Source organism: Penicillium odoratum (genome assembly GCF_028828045.1).
Source record: "Penicillium odoratum strain IBT 22623 chromosome Unknown utg000001l_segment0_segment0, whole genome shotgun sequence".
Classification (NCBI taxonomy): Eukaryota; Fungi; Ascomycota; class Eurotiomycetes; order Eurotiales; family Aspergillaceae; genus Penicillium; species Penicillium odoratum.
Window position 1 is genome coordinate 4,729,823 of NW_026643143.1, and position 22,664 is coordinate 4,752,486.

Genomic DNA, 22,664 nt, shown 5'->3' on the forward strand with positions numbered 1-22,664 from the left:
AGGGAAATTTGATAGCAAATGATCACTCCCATTCCCAGCAGCCATTGAAACGACTGGCCAGGCAAAATGACGAATGCTAAAGAGAGTTTCTGCAAATCACTCGACTTTAAGTCGGGGCATTGATCCCCGTATGAATTCTCGTCGAGCTTGGATTCATACCAAGGAAAAAACACCTATAGGCAAAGGTTAGTTGATATTCGCGAAGATTGGCTCAGGCGACTTACGCAGCCGAACCATATAGATTTCTCCACAGCCAGGTCCAGTGGAGGCAGTTCCACATAATGATAGAGTTTTGGGGTCATTTCAGCTTCCACACTTATTGCAGCGGTGCTTTTTGAGATCTGAGAAGAAGGAAAAAGACAACACCTTTATAGGCTGAAAGGACAACAGAACAGACGAGGTCTTACGGCCTTGAGTGCAACTGAAGATGTTTGGAAAGTCCCTTGGAAGCTAGTCCCAGGCCCCTCAAGACCACTCCTGATTGCAGCAAAAATGAGTATAGGATCGTATTGACCAGTCCTGGGAGTCCTTGCGATCCTAGAATGCTCGCTCTTGGTCCTAGGACCAGGACTGCGCTTTCGGGGATCTAGGTGAGGTATTCTGGGGTGGCTTTGGTTCACTGTGCAGGCTTCATACCCAAGCAGCAGTTCTATACAGCGGCCCTAAGCAACTGTTGACACATACATGACGACGTTCCATCTGTTCAGCGTTCCCTACTATTCCTGACAAAGTGACCTACAGGATACTTGAAAGCCAGACGACCCCAGAAGCACGTCAATCACAAGTTATTCTCTTAAATTACCTCAGTCCAGCGAATACCTTCCACAACTATGACTTCACAGAGCGCAGAGAGTGACTATTCCTTCGCTGCATTTCCCACTCCACAAGAGTATCAATTCGAGCACAATCAGTAAATACCGCGGGTGACGAACATTTCTCAGCCCAGTCTCATAAACACAACAATTGGAAGATCGAACATGAAATTGATCACTTGAGACGAGAAAATGCCGACTTAAGGGTTGCCCTAGAACGATCGCATCAGGAAAACGTCAAGCTTCTCCAGACGCTGCAGCGCAAAGAGCAAGATCTGCAAGCAGCCCAGCAACGCATAGGAAAGCTCGAACGAGAGATTCATATAAGGAGAAGCGTTGCAGGACAGATGCAGAACTGGGAAGATCGCTTGGCGGCATGCGAGAAAATGATGTCCATGTATCAACAATCATGCAAGGAGAATATCCAACCGACGCCGATCTCGAATGCAGGTGCTCAGATGAACGAGCAAGGACATATACCCCTTCTCCGGCGATCAGGTCCGTCAAAAAATCTGGAAGGTGGGACTTCAGCCTAGTCACCAATCCCCGGGACTAGTCCAGCAACCAGCAGTCGAGCGAAAGACACAACTTGACGAACAGGATTGAGCCGCGCGCCCGCTTTGCTGCATTGCCTGGCGCATGTATGAAGGGGGGAGGGTGTCTGAGTGTGACTGAGGCTGTTGGTTTCATTTTCGATGCTTTTGAAATGCGAATTCGCATTGTTTGTTAATTTGCGGTACAGTATACAGTAACTGTACGGTAGATATATATTCATTTATTGGTGACCTCACGCAGTCAAGAGGAGCAAGAAGAGTTTAGTTTGGCCGCAACGGGTTACTTGTCGCTGCGGTCGTAGACCGTGGCGTCAGATAGGCCCCGTCCGCGCTCCCTTGAAGGGAGGCAATGTGTCTGTATTGTAGTGGATTCTATATACAGAGGGAAGGTGGGAGGGACAAAATTGACACTTGACTGCCTGAGAGATGACGAGCTACCCGCAGAGGCCATCAACTGACTCTCGTGAGGCAGTTGTAGGAGGAAGAGGCCCTCGGAAATGTCGGTGTAGATATCACGTGAGGCTACAGACATGGTGAGGCTACAGGCATTGTGAGGCAACCCCAATAAAACCACTCCCTTTATTGGTGACCTCACGCAGTCAAGAGGAGCAAGAAGAGTTTAGTTTGGCCGCAACGGGTTACCTGTCGCTGCGGTCGTAGACCGTGGCGTCAGATAGGCCCAAATGACCCGGGCCAAACTAGGATGGTGGAGGGGACGGTGGTGGAAGCAGCAGAGACAGCGGGGCCGGGGAGCCTGTCTGGAACTGGTGGTTGAGCTTGTAAAGGACTGACGCATTCGTCGTAAAATAGACCCTGAATGCCTCCGAGGTCCATCTCCCTAGCATCTGAATCTGGTCGTCGAGTATCCCACTATCGTGCGCATGCTGAGCCGCACCCTTCCGAAAGCTGTGACCTGAATATCCGTGTGTCGGTATCCCAAGTGCTCTTAGCTTAGTAGATAAGGTCGAGAGGAAGTTGTTGCGGCTAAATGGTCTTCTGCCGAAGGAGAACAATGGGGCGTCGGGCCCTTTGGGGTCGAGAAGTAGCAGTTTCCGAAGGGCGTCAACTGGGCATGCGCCGTCTCCCGTCTTTGCAAGAATAATTTGCACCCCTTCGTGACGGCGGTCCGTCTTACTGCGCTTGAGTGTGAGTTGCGCGTGGTCTAACGAGGGCGAGAGTCTGACGTCTGAGCGCGTTAACTTTGTGGCGGAGAAGATAGAACGTGTGCGGAGGTCTTCAGTCTTATAGGTAAATTCTCCGAGGCGGAGAAACCCAGCAAATGCTACCCGACACGCGGTTGCGAAGTTCAGGTCGTCTAGGAGGTTCGCAGTCATCTCTAAGGGACGTAACGGGAGTGTGGCGAGGCCTGCGGATAGTTTCGTGATAGTGTCACGCGAAATCGGTTTTCTGAGCCGTATTTTTGTCATGGGATTGAGTCTACTCGCGCCGTCTATAAGACGTCGGAAATGCTTGTTATCAAAGAGTTTATCGTCAAGGAAGTTGTCGATATGGTAGGCTCGGAGAGCGGCTAGGTCGGCGAGTGCGGTATCAGGCTTGACGGCCTTTTGACTAGCGTTACCAAGAAGTCGTGCGCTTAGCCATGAGGTCAATGAATGCCTTGAAACTGGCCACGCGGATAGATTCTGTAGCGCGCAGTGCTTTTCGTAATTACGCTGAACGGAGAGGTAAACGGAACGTGTGTTAGCGCTGAGTCCGTTCCAGAGCAGTTTCAGGTGGCCTGCATTGAGCTGAGGAGCTCGTGAAGAGAACCACGCAGGCGGTTCAATACCGAGAGGTCCTGCCAGTGGGGACAAATGTTAGCAATGTCTTCAAGATTATTACGTGAGAGCGCATCTGCTAATGTATTTTCCCGGGAGGGGAGCCAGTGTGGCACGATGTGGATGTCTCTCGCCGCCGCTAGGATAAGTAGGCTCTTTAGAGGTGCGTTAGGCGGACCATGAAGGAAGCCTTTCTTGAGTCCCATGTGCGCTGTGGAGCTATCCGTGTGGATAACGAGAGTATGATGGAGCCAATGGTGGCTGAAGAGTAGGAAGCCTTGGAGGATGGCGTCTACTTCTTGAGTATTGATGTGCGCGTGTGCGTCTTGAGCAAGGGCCAATGTGGCAGCATTGCTTTGATGAAGCTGGTGACAATGGGCCAGCCAGCAGTCTAATGTAGACTTGGATGAGAAGAAGAAGAGCCCCTGGCCTATACTAGAAGCATCTGTGTAGAGATGCGTGATAGTGCGGCGGCAAGGGTCAATCAGGAGTACGCCGTTGAAGAGAGACAAGGAGTCCCTCCACCATTCCAAATCGTCACGTACCTCGTAGGGGATACGGCGGCGCGCGCTACTCCCATGTGGGAAAGCGGCTTGGAAGGAGTATAGAGACTGTAGCCTTGTTCTCCCTAGCCGGACAACTCTTGAACAGAAGGCTAATAAGCCTGCGAGGCGCTCTGTTTGCTTGAGTGAGAGACTCACTGCCGTCAGACAAGTTGCGGCGTCCAATGTGGCGCGGCACAACTTTTCTGGTGGCAGACGAGCTTCCATTGCAATAGAGTCGATCTGGATACCTAGGACTGTAACACAGGTCCCTTGCTGGTCCTTTTTGGTATTGCGGGGGATACGTAGGTAGTCGGTGACCCTGTTGTAAACCTCGTCGAAGGGACCCGTAGGCTCGGACACCGAGGGAGACCGGGCAATGACGATGAAGTCGTCTAGGTAATGATTGATATGGAATGCAGGTAGGTGGCATTGGAGTATCCAATGGAATGCCTCGGCGAAGAGATTGAACAGAAATGGGGCCGTTGCGAGGCCAAAGGGGAGACAGCATTCGACGTAAGTCGAGTCATTCCACTGGAAGGCAAGGAGATGTTGGTTATCCTCGGCAACGGGGACTATTCGGAAGGCGTCCTTGATATCCCTCTTGATGATTGTGCAACCCCGGCCAGCTTGTATGACCTGCTCGTAGATATGATCAATTGTCATATATTCGATCGCTGACCAGGAGTCCGGTATGCCCTGGTTAAGGCCCTGTCCAGGCGGCCAAGATAGGTCATGGATGCGGCGCCATCCCCCATCGTGCTTAGGAACCAACCCAAGCGGTGAAACAAAGGAGGGCCTAGAGGCTAGTCTAACACGGCCGAGGTTGAGGTCTTCTGCTAGTTGGGCCGTGATTATGCCGGGTTCGTGTATGTGATGGTTAGAGGAATAGCGAAACTGCTTCTTGCCCCTATAGCCAACCTGGGCACCGTAGGTCAGAATCCCAGCGATAGTGGAGCCCAGATCGCCTGGATAGTAGCGCAGAAGATTGCTCCAGCCTTTCGCATTGAGTGGTGACGGAGAGGATTGTAATCTTGGGAGCTCTGGGTTGAACACGGGATATTGAATAGCAGTGTTTGGTCTAGGTGGTTGCCCCTGCGGTGTGAGGCTTAGGGACAAGGGGTTAAGAACAACGTTGCCGGTGTCACTAGTGCAGTTCTCAAGGGCTATCGCTTGCTACTTCTTCTTGCGGCAGGAGGAGGCACCATGCTCGCTTAGGCCGCATGCCGTGCACTCATGACGTCTCTTGCAGCCTTCCCAGCAGCACCCTATCGTATTGAACTTATCGCAAACCTCTGTCTCATTATTCGAAGACCTGGTATTCCTGGCTTGACGAGGCCGGGCTGGAGGATTTGTTGGTGACTTCGCAGGTAGGGTGAGATTGTGGCGGAGGTATTTCTCGCGAAATGGGCCTGTGACCAGGTAGTTGTCCGTCGATAGCTCTCCTTTATCCAGTATGTATTGGTGGAAATTAAGGGCAAGTGGGAGAACTGCTTCCGACCACTGATAAGTCTGAGCGAAGTCCAGGATCTGCCTCATAAACATGAGGAGGTTGGGAATTGCCTTAGGATGGTTCTCGCCGAAGAGGTACCCTACAACGGCCAGATAGGCAAGAAAGCAAGTCGTCCATATCTGAGGGTTAGGGCCCCAGTCCTTAAGCGACGCTGCTGCCTTCTTGAAGCCCACTGTGCCTCCCGATTCGGTCATTTTGAAGACTCTATCCTCCTGATCTAGCTCGGTGACTGACTTCTCTTTGAAGCGTGTAAGTTCAGTCGCCTTCAACTTCCTCTCGAAGACGCGGATAAGAAGGGCGGCGGAGACACCCGGAAATATGTCGATGAGTGATTTGACCTCAGGGGGAGGCTCACGGTTTTCTTCGAGATTATCGTCATCTTGCAGGTCCACATGAGGTCTTCTGCGGCGTAGATCGGTCTCTGCTACATCCAATTCAAGGCGTCTAGCCCTGTCTTTCTGTATCTGCCCTAACCAACTGGCACGGTCTGCCGCACCCATAGTCTCCCAAATGTGGGCCGGTGGCCAAGCGGAGTCGAGCGGGGCAGGAGTGACACTGCTAGACTGGCTGAATGTCATGGTGGAGAGAGATATAGTCAAGGCTTATCGGTGCTGTTGCCGTAGGGAAGGACGTGAAACACAAAATTGACACTTGACTGCCTGAGAGATGACGAGCTACCCGCAGAGGCCATCAACTGACTCTCGTGAGGCAGTTGTAGGAGGAAGAGGCCCTCGGAAATGTCGGTGTAGATATCACGTGAGGCTACAGACATGGTGAGGCTACAGGCATTGTGAGGCAACCCCAATAAAACCACTCCCTTTACGGAAACCGGGCAAGCCAGATTACGCGATGCCCGGCGCTTACCGCCCAATCTCACTTTTGAACACGCTCGGGAAGCTCCTCGAGGCCGTGATGGCCCGACGGTTATCCTATCTTGCAGAGAAGCACGGCTTGCTACCGAACAGCCAGTTCGGTGGCCGCCCGGGCAGAACCACCGAGCAAGCATTGCTGGTGCTGTCCAATGCGATCGACCAAGCATGTTACAAACACAAGGTGGTGACTTTAATCGCATTCGACCTCAAGGGCGCCTTCAACGGGGTAAACAGGGTGAGCCTGGATGCCTCTTTACAGGCGAGAGGGATCCCGGTGGTGGCAAGAAAATGGATCGCGAGCTTCATGAGTGACCGGCACGCCAACATTGGATTCGACGATTTCCGTACCGAGACAGAGCTGCTAGTGAACGCAGGTCTAGCGCAAGGCTCGCCACTCTCGCCCATCTTGTTTGCATTCTTCAACACCGATCTCGTCGATCAGCCCGTCAACTCCCACGGGGGCGCGTCAGCATTTATTGACGACTACTTCCGATGGCGAGTGGGCCGCTCGGCCGAGGAAAACTTAGCCAAGATACAGTCCGAGGATGTCCCTCGCATTGAAGAGTGGGCGCGACGAAGCGGATCCTGCTTCGCGGCGGAGAAAACCGAGCTCATCCACCTTACCAGAAAGAGGGGAGAGCACGAAGGTAAGATCACCTTCGATGGAGCCGACGTCACGCCATCACCTACAGCCAAACTGTTAGGGGTGGTGTTCGACCAAGGACTTCGGTGGAAAGAACACGTTCAGCAGGCCATCAAACGCGCCACCAAGATAACTATCGCTCTAAGTGGACTACGACACTTGCGCCCAGAACAAATGCGACACCTCTACCAAGCATGTGTCACGCCCATTGTAGACTATGCATCGACAGTCTGGCATGACCCGCTCCGGGATAAGACTCACCTGCGACACTTGAACACAGTACAAAGAACTGCGTTAATCCGGATTCTATCGGCATTCCGGGCAGTAGCCACCACAACGTTAGAGGTGGAAGCTCATATACTTCCTACGCATCTTCGTCTTCGCCACCGCGCGCAGCGCACCATCGCGAGACTACATACTCTACCGCATGACCACCCCATTGGGAGCGCATTATCACGCGCCCAGGATCGTAGAAACAATATAGGATCGTAAGCGCGCTTCCCTCTGGCGGAAGCGCTGAAAACCATGGACGTCGACAGGCTCAGCGAACTAGAGACGATTGACCCACGCCCGCTGCCGCCGTGGCGAAAGGACGCCTTCGCGGAGATTGAGCTTGAACCCGACCGAGAAACAGCGAGAGAAAGGGCAGAGTCCGTAAGAGACACATCAGACATGGTCGTCTATTCGGACGCCTCCGGGCGTGAGGGTCATCTGGGAACTGCCATAGTCGCGCTCAACGACCATGAAGAGGTGATCGAATCTCAACAGGTCCAGGTAGGGCCGATGGAACGTTGGTCGGTCCACGTAGCAGAGCTCATCGGCATCTTCTATGCGGTCGATATGGTGTTCAAGCTGGCCCACCAACGTTCATTCGTCAGAAACAGCGCGCACACAACAGCAACCATTCTTTGCGATAGCCGATCGGCGTTGCAAGCAATCCAAAACGCGAGAAATAGGCTGGGGCAGCGAATTGCTCATGCTATCCTCCAGGCAGCCGCTGAGGTCCAGGGAGAGAACGTTACACTCCGCCTCCAATGGATGCCAGGGCATTGTGAAAACCCAGGGAACGACGCTGCAGATCGACTGGCCAAGGAAGCCGCGCAGCTGGGCAAAGCCCATCCCTTCCGGCCGCTGCTGACAAGGGAGAATGCATTTATTCGCGACAAGATTCATGCTCCATGGGAGCAAGAGTGGAAATCAAGCACCAAAGGTGCTCCCCTACGGGAAATTGACAACACCCTACCGGCGAGACACACCAGAAAGCTGTACGGGAACTTGCCCAGGAATCGAGCGTATTTGCGCACTCAGCTACGCACGGGCCACAACTGGTTATCCACCTTAGGTGGATAACCTACGCCAAGAAATTCGGCTTCCGCGACGATGACCAATGTGTGTGTGTAGCGCGGGAGACAGTCAGCCATGTATTATTGGAGTGTCCCAATCTACGAGAACTGCGGGTGAAATTGAGAAGAAATACCGGGGACGCGTTTCACAGCGTGTCGAGTCTGCTGGGAGGCTCAAATGAAGGTGAGAGAGGTAAACCAGACATCGTCTCGCGAGCCAAAACAGTGCAGGCTGTGATGGACTTCGCCGACGCGTCACAGCGATTTCGCAGTCGTGCGCCATAAGGACAGCCTAACGATGGGAGCGGCCATGGGCCACGATAGGCCGTGACGAGGCTCTAAGTTCATGTCAGAAAGTGGATCACTCCACATGTACATACTCGGATGTATAGTCGTCGTTTACTGCATTTCGCTTTGCGAGGGGTCGGTGTAAATGAATACTACTACTACTACTGTATCATGCCGCGTAAGCCAAAGTTCGAGTCCAATTAGCGGGAGACAAGGCAATTATAGAAGACAACTCCGTACTCAAAACTAACCAATTACTGGTATCAGAAGGCTGACTAGAGTACATTAGGTCGATAATTAGTTGGCTTTCAAGTTGATGACTATTTGTATTGTCCTTAATCGTAACAGTGGAACCGAAAGGGTTATCGCGGGACTTGGATGCAAGCTATCCCCCGGGCTAAACACAGTTAAGATCGAGAAACTTTGGAGCTTCTTCGTCCTTGACTTATACGTGCTAAAAGCTTGCTACTGTGATTCCATGTCTACAGAGGGCTCCTACTACTTCGTCAGCCCCGCTGAGGCCCCCTACACACGGGCCCTGAACGAGTGTCGCGGAGAATAAAACTTATAGCACGTGAGGGGTCTCGCATATATTTAGATTAGAAGCGTGTTTTGCAAAATAAATACCATTATTGGGAAATCTGAAGTTGAGTCTCCATACAAGATTCAGCGCAGGATACGACCGACTCGCCCCCTCATCCTTCGATCCAATAGCCACATCGCGAAGCGCTATTGCTATAATTGAGAAACCGCATATCTGCGCATCACCTGCGTCTGGTTGTCACCGTCTGTTCAATAGAGCACTGTTTACCAGTCGTTGCGAGGCACAGAACCGAAGACAAACGTGCCAGACACAACAACATGAAGACAATAGCTACCACTTCATCTCCAGTCCGCGTGACGCTCGTGCTCCACGAGCAAACCCTTGTTTTCCCACCCGTCCATCTTGTCCTCTCCGCCAATCGATATTAAAGTCAATAGGCAAGGCATACTCGGTGACAGCCTGTCAAACATGACCGCTTGAAACTCCTCCAGTGAGCAATATATTTCACAACTACAAGCCGTATCCTATTATACTCATTTAGGCATGGCACGTGGAATAGTGCCGTTTTGGATATATCTCCTGATTGTAGGGTAAGATTCTACAACATGACAGTTGGTAGACGGAAAAAATCGTCCCTGATTACATATGTATAGATGCCAAACTAATTTGACAACTTCATTACATCCTGATCCTCATTCTTGCCTGGTATTCGAAGATGATTAGAATTATCAAGCCGGCCAAAGCCTGAGTTCTATATCGACCCTTTCAATCTGTTACAATTTATTTGGTTCACGTATATGTCTATACCATAAGATCAATTGTCTGCCGTCACCTCGTATAGACTAAGCTTCGAGCGAAAGATGGTGGCCTATTACGCTACTTCCCAAGCAATACGGGACTTGAGAATGATTCAAAAAAAAAACGAAGTTACCGCGAGAATAAATGGAGAGAAGTACTTTGATTCGAATACGCTCTTGACAGGTAAGGCTTAGTTGGAAATTAGACCTGAGACTTCCAGCGCTACCTGCAACGAGACTAAGCAAGCCCCCTCTCATACCTTGTCTTCGTTACCTTCTGCATACCACTCCACAATACACAGCCTGCAACTTTCGTCTGTCTCTTCTTTTTGAAAGTTAGCTACTCTCAACATCGAACCATCCAATAGATGTCACAGTCACCCTCTGGTACCGAGGCCCTTAGAGCGATCATGCTAGTGATCAATCTGTGAAGTCCTGTCGCTCGATATACGCGCGCAATGCATAAGGGAATTTGAAATACATTTGTCCCTTCCAAGTACCATACTGAGGAATGACTTCATGACAGTTATTCCAAGAATCAAGAAACAAGCCACGGTAGTCCTTATTGTCCTGGCGCGACTTCAGAATTTCGACAATCGATTGATTCGGGCAAGGCCTATTTATCCAAGGGTGTCCCTTGATGCCCTGATTGCACTGCACCTTCCACTTGGCTGTGTTGCCGTTGGCACTTGTGGTTGTGAATACCTGACCATTGTACCTGTCACAAAAGCTCCCATAGGGCTGTGGTTGGAGAACAGAGAAAGCCTTTGTTAGTGGATCATTGGCACTGGGATCCTCCGGAATCTTCGAGCTCATAGTACATTTTTCAAGGGCCTTCTGAATTTCCGATTCTTTCGTCTTGTGAGTAGCGTTCAATGCGGATAGTCGAGCTTCAGAGTTTGCCAGGTCCAAGCGGGCTTGGTTGAGACTGCTCTGGAGCGCTTGTTTCTCGGCTGTGCACCTAGCTTCGGTATTTGCAAGCTGATTGGCTATGTCCGCTTTGCAAGTAGCCTCTGTTTCCTTCATGGACTCCTCATGCGAGTTAATCAAAGCGGTTTTCTCCCTGCTGCATTGCTCGGTTTGGGCCTGGGAGGCCTGGCTCATTGCAGCAGCCTTCTGCTCCTCGCATGAACTAGCCAGGCTAGCCTTTTCATTGTTGCATTGCTCGGTTTGGGCCTGGGAGGCCTGGCTCATTGCAGCAGCCTTCTGCTCCTCACACTCAGTATGAGCTCTCTCCAAAGAAGCCTCCTTCTCGCTCTGGCATTGTGCCTGGGCTTGTTCCGCACAACTGCTCTTCAAATCTTTCTGCAGTGCTGTCTTCTCTGTCTCGCACTTGGAAGCGGCATCTTTTTCGCACTGTGTTTTGATTTCATCAACCATATTCGTGCAGTCCTGTGCAGACTCAGGCTCAGGCTCCGAAACCAGCTCCCTGGTTTTCTCAAGCAAAAGCATGGACCGCTGCTCCTTAGTCGAGTAGTCATCAGAGGTGACGAAGTAGCACTTCCCCCCTGCCCATGACGCAGCAGGACAGTTAGCGCCAGCATTAGCACAGAGACGCGCACAATCTTTTGCACTACCAGCAAGCCGTTCCGGTTTCTTGTTCTCGCGGGGAAGTGCCCATCTCTCACAAGTGTAGGAAAACTGGACTCCGTCCACGAATCCCCTGCCAGATTTCGTTTGACCACAGCATTTTGTATAGATCTCGCGGGATGAGCCTTCGGAAAATGAAAGGCATGTTCCCCCTGCTCCAGCTGAAGGCGCCAGAGTAGAGGCCCATGCTGAGCTAGCGGAGAGGAGGCTAAGCCAAATTGAGGACGAACCTATAATCATGATTTTGAGGGATCAAGATCTCTGTAGGCCAAAAGAACAGAAAAGAAAACCTGATGAGTATGTAGCTAGTAAAGAGACAAGAGCATGCCTTTATAGCAGAGAATACAGAGTAGATGCGGTCTTGGGGACTGATCCCACGCTGAGCAAGATCGGTCAAACTCGGTGTGGATCTATGAGGTGGCGCCCCGACATTTGAGTAGTCCCGCTTAGCGGCAGAGACGTAGCCAAAATTACTTACGTATCCTGAACCTTATGGCAGTCCTCATTCGATCTGATGACAATCGTCATGCAGATTCCCTAAATAGGATTGGGGGATTTGAGATGTTTCTTGGAAGGTCGTACGACCTCGCTTTGAAGGTAGCAGATCTAGGTTTTCAGCTGAGTTGTGGAGTCAAGCCCGGATTTCAAATCTGTGGGGGCCCTATGCAACTACTCCTAAACCTCGACCCGCCGACGTGCATGTGCGGGATAGCCAGCATGTACATGAGACATGTCTATTTCTTTCTACCGACTCACTTCTATTAAAAAGAATCACGCATAGGAATGAATTGAGTCTAGAAGGAGAAAATGCAAAACCGATGATGGGGTTCTCTGGGTCGGAGCGGCCCGCTGAGGCTCATGGTTCGTAGCTATGAAGCAAGGGTGGAGCCCGAAATCGAATGTGGTTCGTGGCTACGTGGCAAAAGTGGAGCTCTTATGCCGGAATTTTGATTCTAGCGATCGAGTCGATCGATCTCTGCATCATTGGCGATGCCGATACCAATTTCGATCTTCAATTATTCGCAAAGTCTACCCAGCAAATAAAATCCTGATATCATTGGAAGCAAGCAGCGACATCCAACCCAACCCGCACATCCCACTCAGTAGGCCCCTTGGTCTAGTTCTCTTTTTGTTGAAACTTTTCGCGTGACGGGGATCACCTTTCGGGTACGTTCGGTCTTGATCATATCTATGACTATTCATGTGCTTCATAAGTGTGTTTATTCAAGTCGGAACTTTTTGCCCGCCGTATTCAGCATGGTCTTGAGCGACATTGGGGGAAGGTATACCAGTATAATGTTTTCGGCACAACCTTGAAAGCGTGAAGGCTGAATATGTAGACTGTCTACGTAAAGGTTATAATTTAGAAGTTTATGGATATATAGATATGTGGTCTATAGGAATTTGATTTAGTCGCCAGGCTCTACCTAATAGCGCACTTCCTCCTGCCAGCGCTAGCGTTAGCTAGCACTTGAGTAGTAGATATTCCTTGCGTGAAATATAAGAGAAGACTAAATTAATCGCCGAGTTCCCATGCATCGCCTCTGCTGGTTTTGAAGGTGACAACCAAACAAGTTCCATGAGTAGAATGCAAACATCGAAATAGTTAATGTGGATCCGTTCGTCTTTCACCAAAGTCGGTTTTCATTCAGCCGCACCCACAGTGGAACACCTCCACACTAGTAAATTCAAGTTTCCTAGTCTCATGCGAAGTGATGGCACATGTGATCGATCATCATCCAAATGGAGATGCATTGATGTCAATTTCCCCGCTAACACATCCTAGCGATGATACAAGACTCCTCTTTTGTCATGTAAAAATTGAAACTTTTCATTGTATATTGTTCAAGATATAGGACAGTAAATTGAATGAGTTTTTGCTCGAATTTATATAGATCTTGGTCGGAGCGGTTCGGGGGATTAAATCGATCGGGTCGTCACGAATGGCTCCACTCGTTCGATCCCTCAGACTTGAAAATCTTCATGCTGAGGATTGTTTTCATTATTTCAAATATTTTTGTTGATCGGCCCACCAAGAGAAAAAATTATGTATCCTGAAAAGTCGACAGCTCCACCCACTTCTCGTGATTCACCGAACTTCATGATCCACTTCTTGAGCTGAAGATTTTTGGAGACTGGCGATCGGCTGATTACGGTGCTTGCTCCACTCCCTTGGCCTGAGAGAAATGCATCATGAAGCATGCCGATGGAAAAGTCTATAAGTATCTATCTCGGGCTACTCTCCAACATGTTTCAGTATCATTATCTTTTCTTTCTGTTTCCCAATAGCCAAGATGGTGAAATTGGATTCTCTTTTGACCCTCCTGGTGTCCCTCTCCGCCTCTCAGGTAGTAGCTCGTGCCACCTCTTCTGGTCAAACTAAGTATACTCTCGACAATATCCGTCCCCTGACCGACTCTTCCTCTGGACTCGTGAAGTGCTGCCCAGAGGGAACCGAGTTTGACGGCAAGAATTGCGTCTTGGGTGTTCCTCTATGCCCGGAGGGATTTATCCGCAACTCGGACAAGTGCGTATCCAACATGAAGCCTATCTGTCCCGATAGGAGTGAATTCAACGGCAAGACCTGTGTCGCGAACGCACCTCCTTCCTGCCCCCCTGGCACCGACCTCAAAGGCCGAACATGCGTGACAGAGCCTGCATCTTGTCCCGCTGGTATGGAGCCCAGTGGCAATGTTTGTCAATCCAAGCAGACTCCTGTCTGCACCGATGGTCATACCTTTAATGGAAAGACCTGTGTCAGTGTCATGATCCCACAGTGTCCTGATGGGCTGGAATTTGGCAATGGAAGCTGTATTAGCAGCGGATCCCCCGTCTGCCCCTCAGGCTCTGCATTCAACATCGCTCTGAAAGCCTGTGCATCAACATCTAGCCCCACGTGTAATGAGGGAAGCAGCCTGAAAGAAGGTCAATGCATTTCTGACACTAAGCCTACCTGTCCCGAAGGGAGCAATTTCAATTCGCGTACCATGCAATGTACTGCATCCGAAAGGCCCTCCTGTATGCCCGGTTTCCAGTTTGATCTGGTCAGCAAGAAGTGTATCCTCGAGGACCAACCTAGCTGCCCCCCTGGAAGCGATCTGTCTATTGATATCACGTCTAAGACGGCCCGTTGCTGCCCTGCTAATATGATGTGGGACGGGAACATGTGCGCTTTCGAGGTTGACGAATCTGACATTTGCCCCCCTGGCGCAATTCAGGTAGGCACATCTTGCCAGAAGCAGGCTGTGAAGGTTCCCGAATGCCCGCCAGGCTCCAAGTTCAGTGGTAGCCGCTGTGTATCAACGGAACTTCCAGAGTGTCCCCCTGGCTTTCTCCTCAACGGCTTATCCTGTATTTCCCTTGAGCAGCCTGAATGTCCTCCTGGTCTAGTCCTCTCGGGCGAGAACTGTATCGATACCACCGAGGTCACCTGTCCGACCGGCACGCGATTTGAGAAGGACACTTGCGTTAGCATTGAGCAGCCTGCTTGTGAAGACTACTATATCTTCAATGGGAAGAATTGTGTTTCAACTATCTCTTCACCCGAGTGTGCTGATGGCACCGTCTTCGACGGCGAGGAATGTATCACCCCTTATACGCCAACCTGCCCTGAAGACACGACTTTCGACGGCACCCGCTGTATTTCGACGAGCGTTCCCGTCTGTCCCTCTAATGGTATCCTCAACGGGCAAGGAGACTGCATCGTTACTTCCACTCCTACATGTCAGCCCGGATCTTCTTTTGTCGATGCCAGCTGTATCATTGGTGCTCCAACCTGTCCAAAAGGCACTGTCTTTGACGGTAAGCAGTGTATTAGCCCTAAGGACCCTAAGTGCCCCGTTGACCATAAATGGACCAACGGTCGCTGCATCAAACTGGTCGGCATTGAGTGCGCTCCTGGTTATGCCCCCTTCAACGGCGATTGCGTCTCCGAAAGCAAGCCTGAGTGTCCCCCGGGGACTGACTTCGACGGCAAAGACTGTATTGGATCTGAGCCCCTTTGCGATGAAGATCTAGTCTTCGACGGTGAGGAGTGCGCACACCCTTCTGAGCCCACATGCCCACCCGCTATGAAGTTCAACGGCAAGAAGTGTGTCGCTGAAAAGTTGCCCGAATGCCAACCCGGCACCACCTTCAACAAAAACACTAAGGAGTGTGTCGCTACCTCGGCCCCCGAGTGTCCCCCCGGTCAGGTCTTCAATGGTAAGCAGTGTGCTTTGGCAGCAGGTGACTGCATGAACTTTGAGTACTGCCCTTCAACTGGTATGCCTGTGTGTGGTGATGGTGCGACCTTCGATGCCAAGACTGGCATGTGCGCGGACTTTTAAATAGGGCAACCGTCTGTCAGTAGCCCGTCCGCAAATATTACAGTGCACGAGTCCTGCCAACTATTGAAAGAAACAATTAACTGAGCGCATTCTGGAAGGAATAGATTATAGGTGTGAAGTATTAGGAGCCTGTCAGAGGAAATAAAGTGCAGTACCATGTAAAGGATAAGCGCAATTGGCCACTAAGTAATTAATCTAGGTACTTGATTCCAAATTAAGGATGAATTAATCGAGCACAACAAGAGAAGCTTAAAACACACTCACGCTTCATTCGAAATGGATCGTGATTGAGATATGGACTGGCATGTGAGCTATGTTGCAAGAGCTAACAGCTATATTATTTTCCTCTTCAACATGTTGGGATTAAGACTTGAGGACGAGCCTCGACGTACGTCTAAAGAGCCCTACGAGCAACACTCACTGTGACCAGTTAGCACCGCGTAGCAATTAGCTTTTCATGCAGCCTAGTGTTATGTATAAATTCAATACTAACTAGTCATAGTGAGTATCGTTCGTTTGGGCTACACATACCTAAGTCGTTGATTTATAACTGTACTGTTGCCAGTTAACGTTAGGTCTTAAACAGGCTCTGGTCTTTATATAGACATAATAGGAGGCGCTAGGTAGGCTCGCTCAGTCAAGTGTTACGGGCCCACTTTGAACGCACCTCAGGAAAGAAGATGAGGGCCAACTAAGTTCCCAGGAACTAGTTACTCGAATGGGATTACGTGACTAGTCACGGTGCTCACTGAGCAGACAATGCGTGATCAGTCGGCAAAACGGGTCAGGACCGGAAATACGCTACCTACGTCACTAGACGGAATGAATTCTAACCCTCACCGCCCGCGCCACTTTTAGCCAACTACTCGCCGTCATATCATAACGTTACGGACCCACTTGGGGCGCACCTCCCAGGAGCACCGGAGGCCAATCAGTTGTGAACATTTTTGATAGGGTCGCTCGGGCGACCGAGGATCATGTTAAGTGCTCGTTCATCAGCTTAGAATGTTTCTATTCTTATTCTCCTTTTCCTTCCATCACGGAATATCAGAAATAACCCCCACCTCGCAAAATGAATTGCTCAATAAGGTACACAGGTATCATCTCCGCAGAAGTATCCATCGCAGCATCCATCTGAACACGCACCGTTGTAGCCTGAAGTATAATACATAGTCATTAGTATACAAGAAGCATAGAATTAGAAGGGTGTGTTTCTAACCAGCGCAGGCAGACGCGGTCGCGGTCATCATAGCAATGAGAATCAATATGAAGTGACCAGAGAAATCCATTCTGGATTTTGGAATGTGTGTATTTCCAGGATCTAGGTTTTGGTCTAGACGGTATAATTTGGTATGATGTGTTAGAAGAATTGATTGACTGACCAAAGGCTTACTCCTCCCCGGCTCCTGCCAGCTGTACTCCTATTTATATTTGGAATCCCAGACCGCTTTCTCCCGCTTGACACGGATAGTATCTGTACAGGCCGTTTGGTTTCACCATAGTTGCATTCGACGATCTCCCCTTGCGTGACGTCGCATGGCTACTTATAGGGTTCGAAGTCAGCCATTGGTCTAAACATTGCCGATCCCACAGTAACTTATAAGTTCCAAAGAGTCTCAAATTCCTAGGGGCATTGAATGCCTTTTCAGGATTCTTGTAACATGCACTTGTGAGGCTGTGCTATTACATGCCAGGTAGTAAAACAAGGGTCTAAGGTTTACTCACCTGCCTACTGCTATCCTATTAAGGCTATTCTGACGACAATTACCGAATAGGACTCCATGACAATTGCTTGAAAGTGAGGAAGATTGTTTCTAGTCCACAAATTTCTCTTCTCTTCTTGAACAACCAGATGAGCCCCAATACCCGGTTCTGCACTTTGTGTAATATATAATAATCTACGAAGCTAATCTCAGGTTTAAAATTGAACTAACATGGACGAAGTCAGGTGGAAGTATGCTTGCCGGCGCACTGTAGGCAGCTATATATGAGCTATTAAGATCACTGACTCCTCATTTGGTCGAGTAAGTTGAGGGTATTTTGAATGACTGACGACTGAAATCGGGTCACCAATCAATTGCACAAAGACAGATAGCTGGGGCTATAAAAGTGGCAAAATTGAGACGCAGAGGATGGAGAAGGGGGTGGGAAATTTCCTGTGGGTAACCTAATCGGAATGGATGAGAGTTCTTTTTCCGCTTTTCTTCTCCAGCCTGAGCCTATTTGGTAATGGGGTCGGGATTCTCTTTCCTATAGATGGATCCTTGCTTTGTCACACTTTTAGACCTGAAATAATGCTGGACAACCAATCAGGGCTGGCTACGCGGTATGACCTATCTGCAGTAAGAATGAGCCCTTCATTCCTGAATAGTCAATGTCACCACTGGCTATGAGCAAAAGCACAATATTCAAAGAAGCCTCACCTTGAAACCATCGTTTGAAGTTCCATCTGTCGCCAAATCCTTGCAGCTAAATGGCGATCTTACCTCAATTCAATGGTATTAAAGAGGTTGCCTGCTTCCCTGAAAGCTGGAAACCAATCCTCCTAACTATATCTACTGAAAGAGTCGTATCTCTATCGTCTCGATTTGTCTACTCTTTCATTCCCACTCTAGCATCATGCAGATCAAGAACGTCATCTTCACTACATCCTTTGCCACAGTCACTGCTCACCCCGACGCCAAGTCTGACCCATTTAGTGTTATCGCTATTCACTCTGGCTCTAGTGTTCAGAACTCTGCTTTCGATGCCGCACATGGCGGCATTTTTGCTGGTCTGCCTTCCCAGAATGCCAGCTGTGACAACACCGAGGAACAATATGCCACCTTCTACCTAAGCGAAGAAGCCCTGTATCTCTATTCCGAGTCCGATTCTAAACAGGAGATCTACGTTGATGCCTCTGAAATAGTTTAAGTTCAAAATCTCATATTCTGTTGAGTCCCACTAACCGTTGATCGACAAGTAGGGCAGGGTAAGATCGGATACACTACTGGCACAGAGGCTTTGCCTAGGAACGGCGAGCGCGCAGGCTGGGCAAATAACGATGGTCATCTCCAATTCGCAGGGAATGACCTCATTGCTTGCCCCAATAGCATTGATGGTGCTTGGTCTATTTGGGCTTCGGCTGGCGTTGACAACCCCGCCGGCAACACTGAGTGTGTTGGAATTGTATCTCGCATTGAGTCAAGCTCCTCCAAGGGTTGCACCTACACTTCTTAGAAATTGCTGGGCTGTATTTGTTCGTCCCGAGAAGGACTGCGAAAAAAAGTTATTTGAAAATCCATCAGTCCACATCAGCGCGAAAAGACGAACCATCACTATTACAAGGCTAGCTATCCACTTGCATCCCAAAAAGTTCGAAATCTATCACGTACCATTGTGCACGCCGCAGTCGGCCCTTGACAAGAGGATTTTCTATCCCAACTCGAAGCCTCGGCCAGAGTGGAAACACCATAGAGGCCTAGACTTTGTTGGGAATCCTTGTTGGATATTCACCAGCCCAGACGACCCAGACCTTCGTCTTGGCGAGATGCAACTCAAGCTCTACCGAAAGCTTTCCTTCCCACCGGTATTCGAAAATAGCCAAATTGTGTAAAAGCACGCAAGGGACCCTCCACTTGAATGTATCACGACCCCAGCAGTTTTGGAGGACCCCAAGCTATATTGAGTCGGGGATTATCGGTAGTCCGCTGCTTTGAAATGAAGCCAAATGTCTCACCGAAAGTCGATGTCTCGCGCACAAAAGATGAAGCTGTAAGGACAGGCAGCAGGGGCCAGATCTTTAGTTTGTCTAATTTGAATTGAAAATTGAATCAAAATTAAGCTCTTCTGATTATTGTGAGACTTCTCTTGAACATACAGTCACAATTCTACAGACGACTGGGTGTACGATGTAAGTGGATCATAAAGTCAAAATTGTGCAAAGCATAATCAAAGATTCTTCTAGGCTCAAGTCAGAAAAAAAAGAAGATGCTCCGAATCAGCTTCAAAACTCTCGTCCTCATTTTAGGCCTTGCTATCCTTGCTTTCGGTATGATTCCTGGCTTGAAGTCCTATCTCAGAGCAGCTGGAATATCCCAAAGTCGTCATTGAATTTTCTAGAAGGCTATTGAGTTTTGTGGTAGAGATGCTGGACGCTTCTAATGGGTAGAAGATTCTTTTTATTGATTTCTACAAGAAGAAGAAAACATCTCAAAGTCTTGCAAGAAATATTTTCACCCACAAAATTCTGGTAGAATCTAGCTCTTCCGCGAAGAGTTATATTGGATTTTAAAGTGAAAAAGAAGGTCTACTCTTTCTCACAGTGCTCTAGCTATCCAAGTGAGAAGTGAAAAAAGATTTCTCTGTATTATGCGCACATTTCGAGCAGGGGATTCTGCGTACTGACTAGTACTACGGCTGTGCAATTGAGAGTGTTGATTGTATATTGTGAAGATGTGTTTAGAGATCCCCAGGGATCTGCTACAGCGTGTTACCACGCTTTACGCCCGAATATAACCGAATTACGATAGGAAACTAGCGTGGAAAGAGTAGAAGCTAAACCGGTCCGTAGTGGTAAGAAAACCCTTTCTCGGGTGGTCAAAACGAAAAATTTTTAACTTATAATGGCTGATGATTTATTTGGTCTTTTTACTAGCGTTTCCGATGTCACACTAACCTGCTCGTCATGAAACCCCTATCACGATGCCTTCACTTCTTGATTGGACACCTCGAAGGAACCAATTGGCAGATCTTCCCAACGATTTCTTCGGTGCGATAAGGCTTGTGAATGATATCATCCATCCCAGCATCAAGCATTTCGGCCTGTTGCGCCATTCTGACATTCGCTGTCACTCCCAATATGGGTATGTGTGCATTACTGCCATTCTCAAGTTCTCGAATCCGCTTGGTTGCTGAATTTCCATCCATCACAGGCATTTCCTGGTCCATAAGAATACAATCGAGCGTGTTGTTCTGGACGACATCCAAAGCCTCCTGGCCATTACTAGCCTCCATGACTTGAAATTCCAATGATTTCAATTTCTGTAATAGTATTTTTCTGTTGATAAAATTATCCTCTACCACGAGTATGCGGCGATTGGCGCTTTCCTCAATGTGACTTCGACAGATTTCGTTGTTGTCGGTTGTTGCCTGCCTTGCGATCTCATATGTATGCCTCGTTCTGTTATCGTGGGGGGCACCCGGTCTTAACTCTTTGATATGAGTTAGTGGCGGGTCCTCTGGTATTCGACTATCCGGTGTCGGTCCTTCGACCTTGGCCAATTCCCTCCCTAACGCTTGGACGTCGTGACACAACTTGTCAAGTTCGGAGAGGTTATTGCCGCAATCCCCTTCACCGCCTGCATTGGTACTCCTGCGCACTCGGAAGAAAAATCCAAAAGTGCTTCCTTCCCCTTCTTTGGAACTTACGCCAATCTCTCCGCCATGTAGATGACATAGTTTCCTACTGACATTTAGACCCAGACCTGAGCCTCCGTAGATTCTTTCCGTCCTTGGAGTCGCTTGATTAAATCTTTCAAATAGCCGCATCTGAGCATGATCACTAATACCGATGCCAGTATCCTTGACAGCGAGCATGACATGAGCAAATTGTCCATCACCCCACTCTGGCGAGGTTGTTCTATCAAGACCAAGCGCTATCTCGTCCGAATTGAAGAAAACAATGTTTGGCGGGTATGAAGAGGGCCGTTGCCTTGAAGCACCAATTGAGACCCGAATCTTTCGCTCATTCTTGGATCTGGCCGTGAATTTAATTGCATTTGAAAGAAGATTGATAAGAACTTGGCCCATTCGGTCAAGATCGGCCATAACCCATTCAATTTCACATTCTGCGTAAGAAAAGTCGACCTGATAATCGAATTGAATATTTTTCCTCTGTAGCTCCGGCCGAAAGAGAGAAAGTGGGGTTGAAAAAAACAACTTAGGTTGCACCCTTCGCGGTGATAATAGTAGCATTGATGCGTCGATTTTTGAGAAAGTAAGTACATCGTCAAGTATTCTCTTCTGGTGCGCAATGCAGAGACTGATAGTTTCCGCTGACTCGGCAATGCGTGCAAGCGGTACTTCATGCTTTTCTTTGTTATGCAACGCCTCGATGATGTCCTCAGTGCAATGTAATATTGCAGAAAGGGGGTTCCGTATCTCATGGCTGATCATATCGATGAATCGCTCTTGCTGCTTTTTGTGCTCTTGCGCATCTTTGACAAGCTTTCTCTGAGAAAATTCGGACCTCTTTTCTGGTGTTATATCCGCGACCGTCACGATAAATCCACCATTGGCGTCCAGACCAAAAAGGGGGCGATTTTCACCGACGAGCGGATTCAAAGTCATTACACACCATGTGTCATGAATCTGTGTATGAAAATCAATACGAAATGCTTCCTTAGATGATAAAGCCTCATTATAACAAGTAACGATCCGATCAGCGTCGCCGGGGTGGACCGACTGCAACCAGCAATGAAAAAAATTTGCGTCTGAACATATAATCAGCTCCCGAAAGCGAGAGTTGACAGACACTAGCTCATATTGATGATTGAGGATGGCCAGACCATGTGGAACGATATCAGCTAGCTGTTGTGCAGCAGTTGAGTCGAAATTGAGGCCCATTTTGTTCCGTGCAAAGAAGCTTTAATTTCTCATTCAAGTCGGGGTGAGGGGGCGGAATTATTCAATGTCATATGGGACAGTGATATACAGATCACAAACACGGTTCAGCTAAGCATACGTGGTGGATGCAACCCGGGTGGAGAATGATGGTGCACTTCAAGGGGGTACGACGTTGGGTGTGCAGAGGTTGCCGAATTTCAAGATGTATTAGCTAATGAGGCGTAATTTATAGCGTCATTGCGGGGTACGGCAAATTCAAATGACGAATCATGATGTCCAACTCTCAATATGGCCAGCCGAGGTTAATCATCAGCTTTTGCTAGATCCACAAGCCAAGTATATATTCACGCATTGCATTGCATTCACCGTTGAATTAATTGTTACTCGGCTCTGATGAATTCACCTTATTGAGTCTGTTGCCGGGAATCGTTGCAATTTTAGGCTTTTGCAGATC

The 22,664-nt window shown here is 49.1% G+C and overlaps 5 protein-coding genes across 5 annotated transcripts; 2 read left to right on the top strand and 3 right to left on the bottom strand.

The window, feature by feature from the left end:
- Window positions 1-3,095: 3,095 nt before the first annotated feature.
- Window positions 3,096-5,699, bottom strand: N7520_001724 (uncharacterized protein; the record flags this gene model as incomplete). Its single annotated transcript, XM_057135659.1, has 2 exons — window positions 3,096-4,852; window positions 5,021-5,699. 2 exons carry the CDS (start codon window positions 5,697-5,699, stop codon window positions 3,096-3,098), a joined length of 2,436 nt encoding a protein of 811 aa, XP_057001595.1.
- Window positions 5,700-10,106: 4,407 nt separating this feature from the next.
- On the bottom strand, window positions 10,107-11,516 carry N7520_001725 (uncharacterized protein; the record flags this gene model as incomplete). The annotated part of the gene is made up of 1 exon (XM_057135660.1): window positions 10,107-11,516. The coding sequence occupies one exon, from the start codon at window positions 11,514-11,516 to the stop codon at window positions 10,107-10,109; it is 1,410 nt and encodes a 469-aa protein (XP_057001596.1).
- A 2,054-nt stretch (window positions 11,517-13,570) lies between these two features.
- N7520_001726 (cell wall cysteine-rich protein) lies at window positions 13,571-15,604 on the top strand (the record flags this gene model as incomplete). The annotated part of the gene is made up of 1 exon (XM_057135661.1): window positions 13,571-15,604. The coding sequence occupies one exon, from the start codon at window positions 13,571-13,573 to the stop codon at window positions 15,602-15,604; it is 2,034 nt and encodes a 677-aa protein (XP_057001597.1).
- A 2,619-nt stretch (window positions 15,605-18,223) lies between these two features.
- Window positions 18,224-18,823, top strand: N7520_001727 (uncharacterized protein; the record flags this gene model as incomplete). The annotated part of the gene is made up of 2 exons (XM_057135662.1): window positions 18,224-18,511; window positions 18,575-18,823. The coding sequence occupies 2 exons, from the start codon at window positions 18,224-18,226 to the stop codon at window positions 18,821-18,823; spliced, it is 537 nt and encodes a 178-aa protein (XP_057001598.1).
- A 1,470-nt stretch (window positions 18,824-20,293) lies between these two features.
- Window positions 20,294-22,210, bottom strand: N7520_001728 (uncharacterized protein; the record flags this gene model as incomplete). Its single annotated transcript, XM_057135663.1, has 1 exon — window positions 20,294-22,210. The coding sequence occupies one exon, from the start codon at window positions 22,208-22,210 to the stop codon at window positions 20,294-20,296; it is 1,917 nt and encodes a 638-aa protein (XP_057001599.1).
- Between the last annotated feature and the right edge of the window lie 454 nt (window positions 22,211-22,664).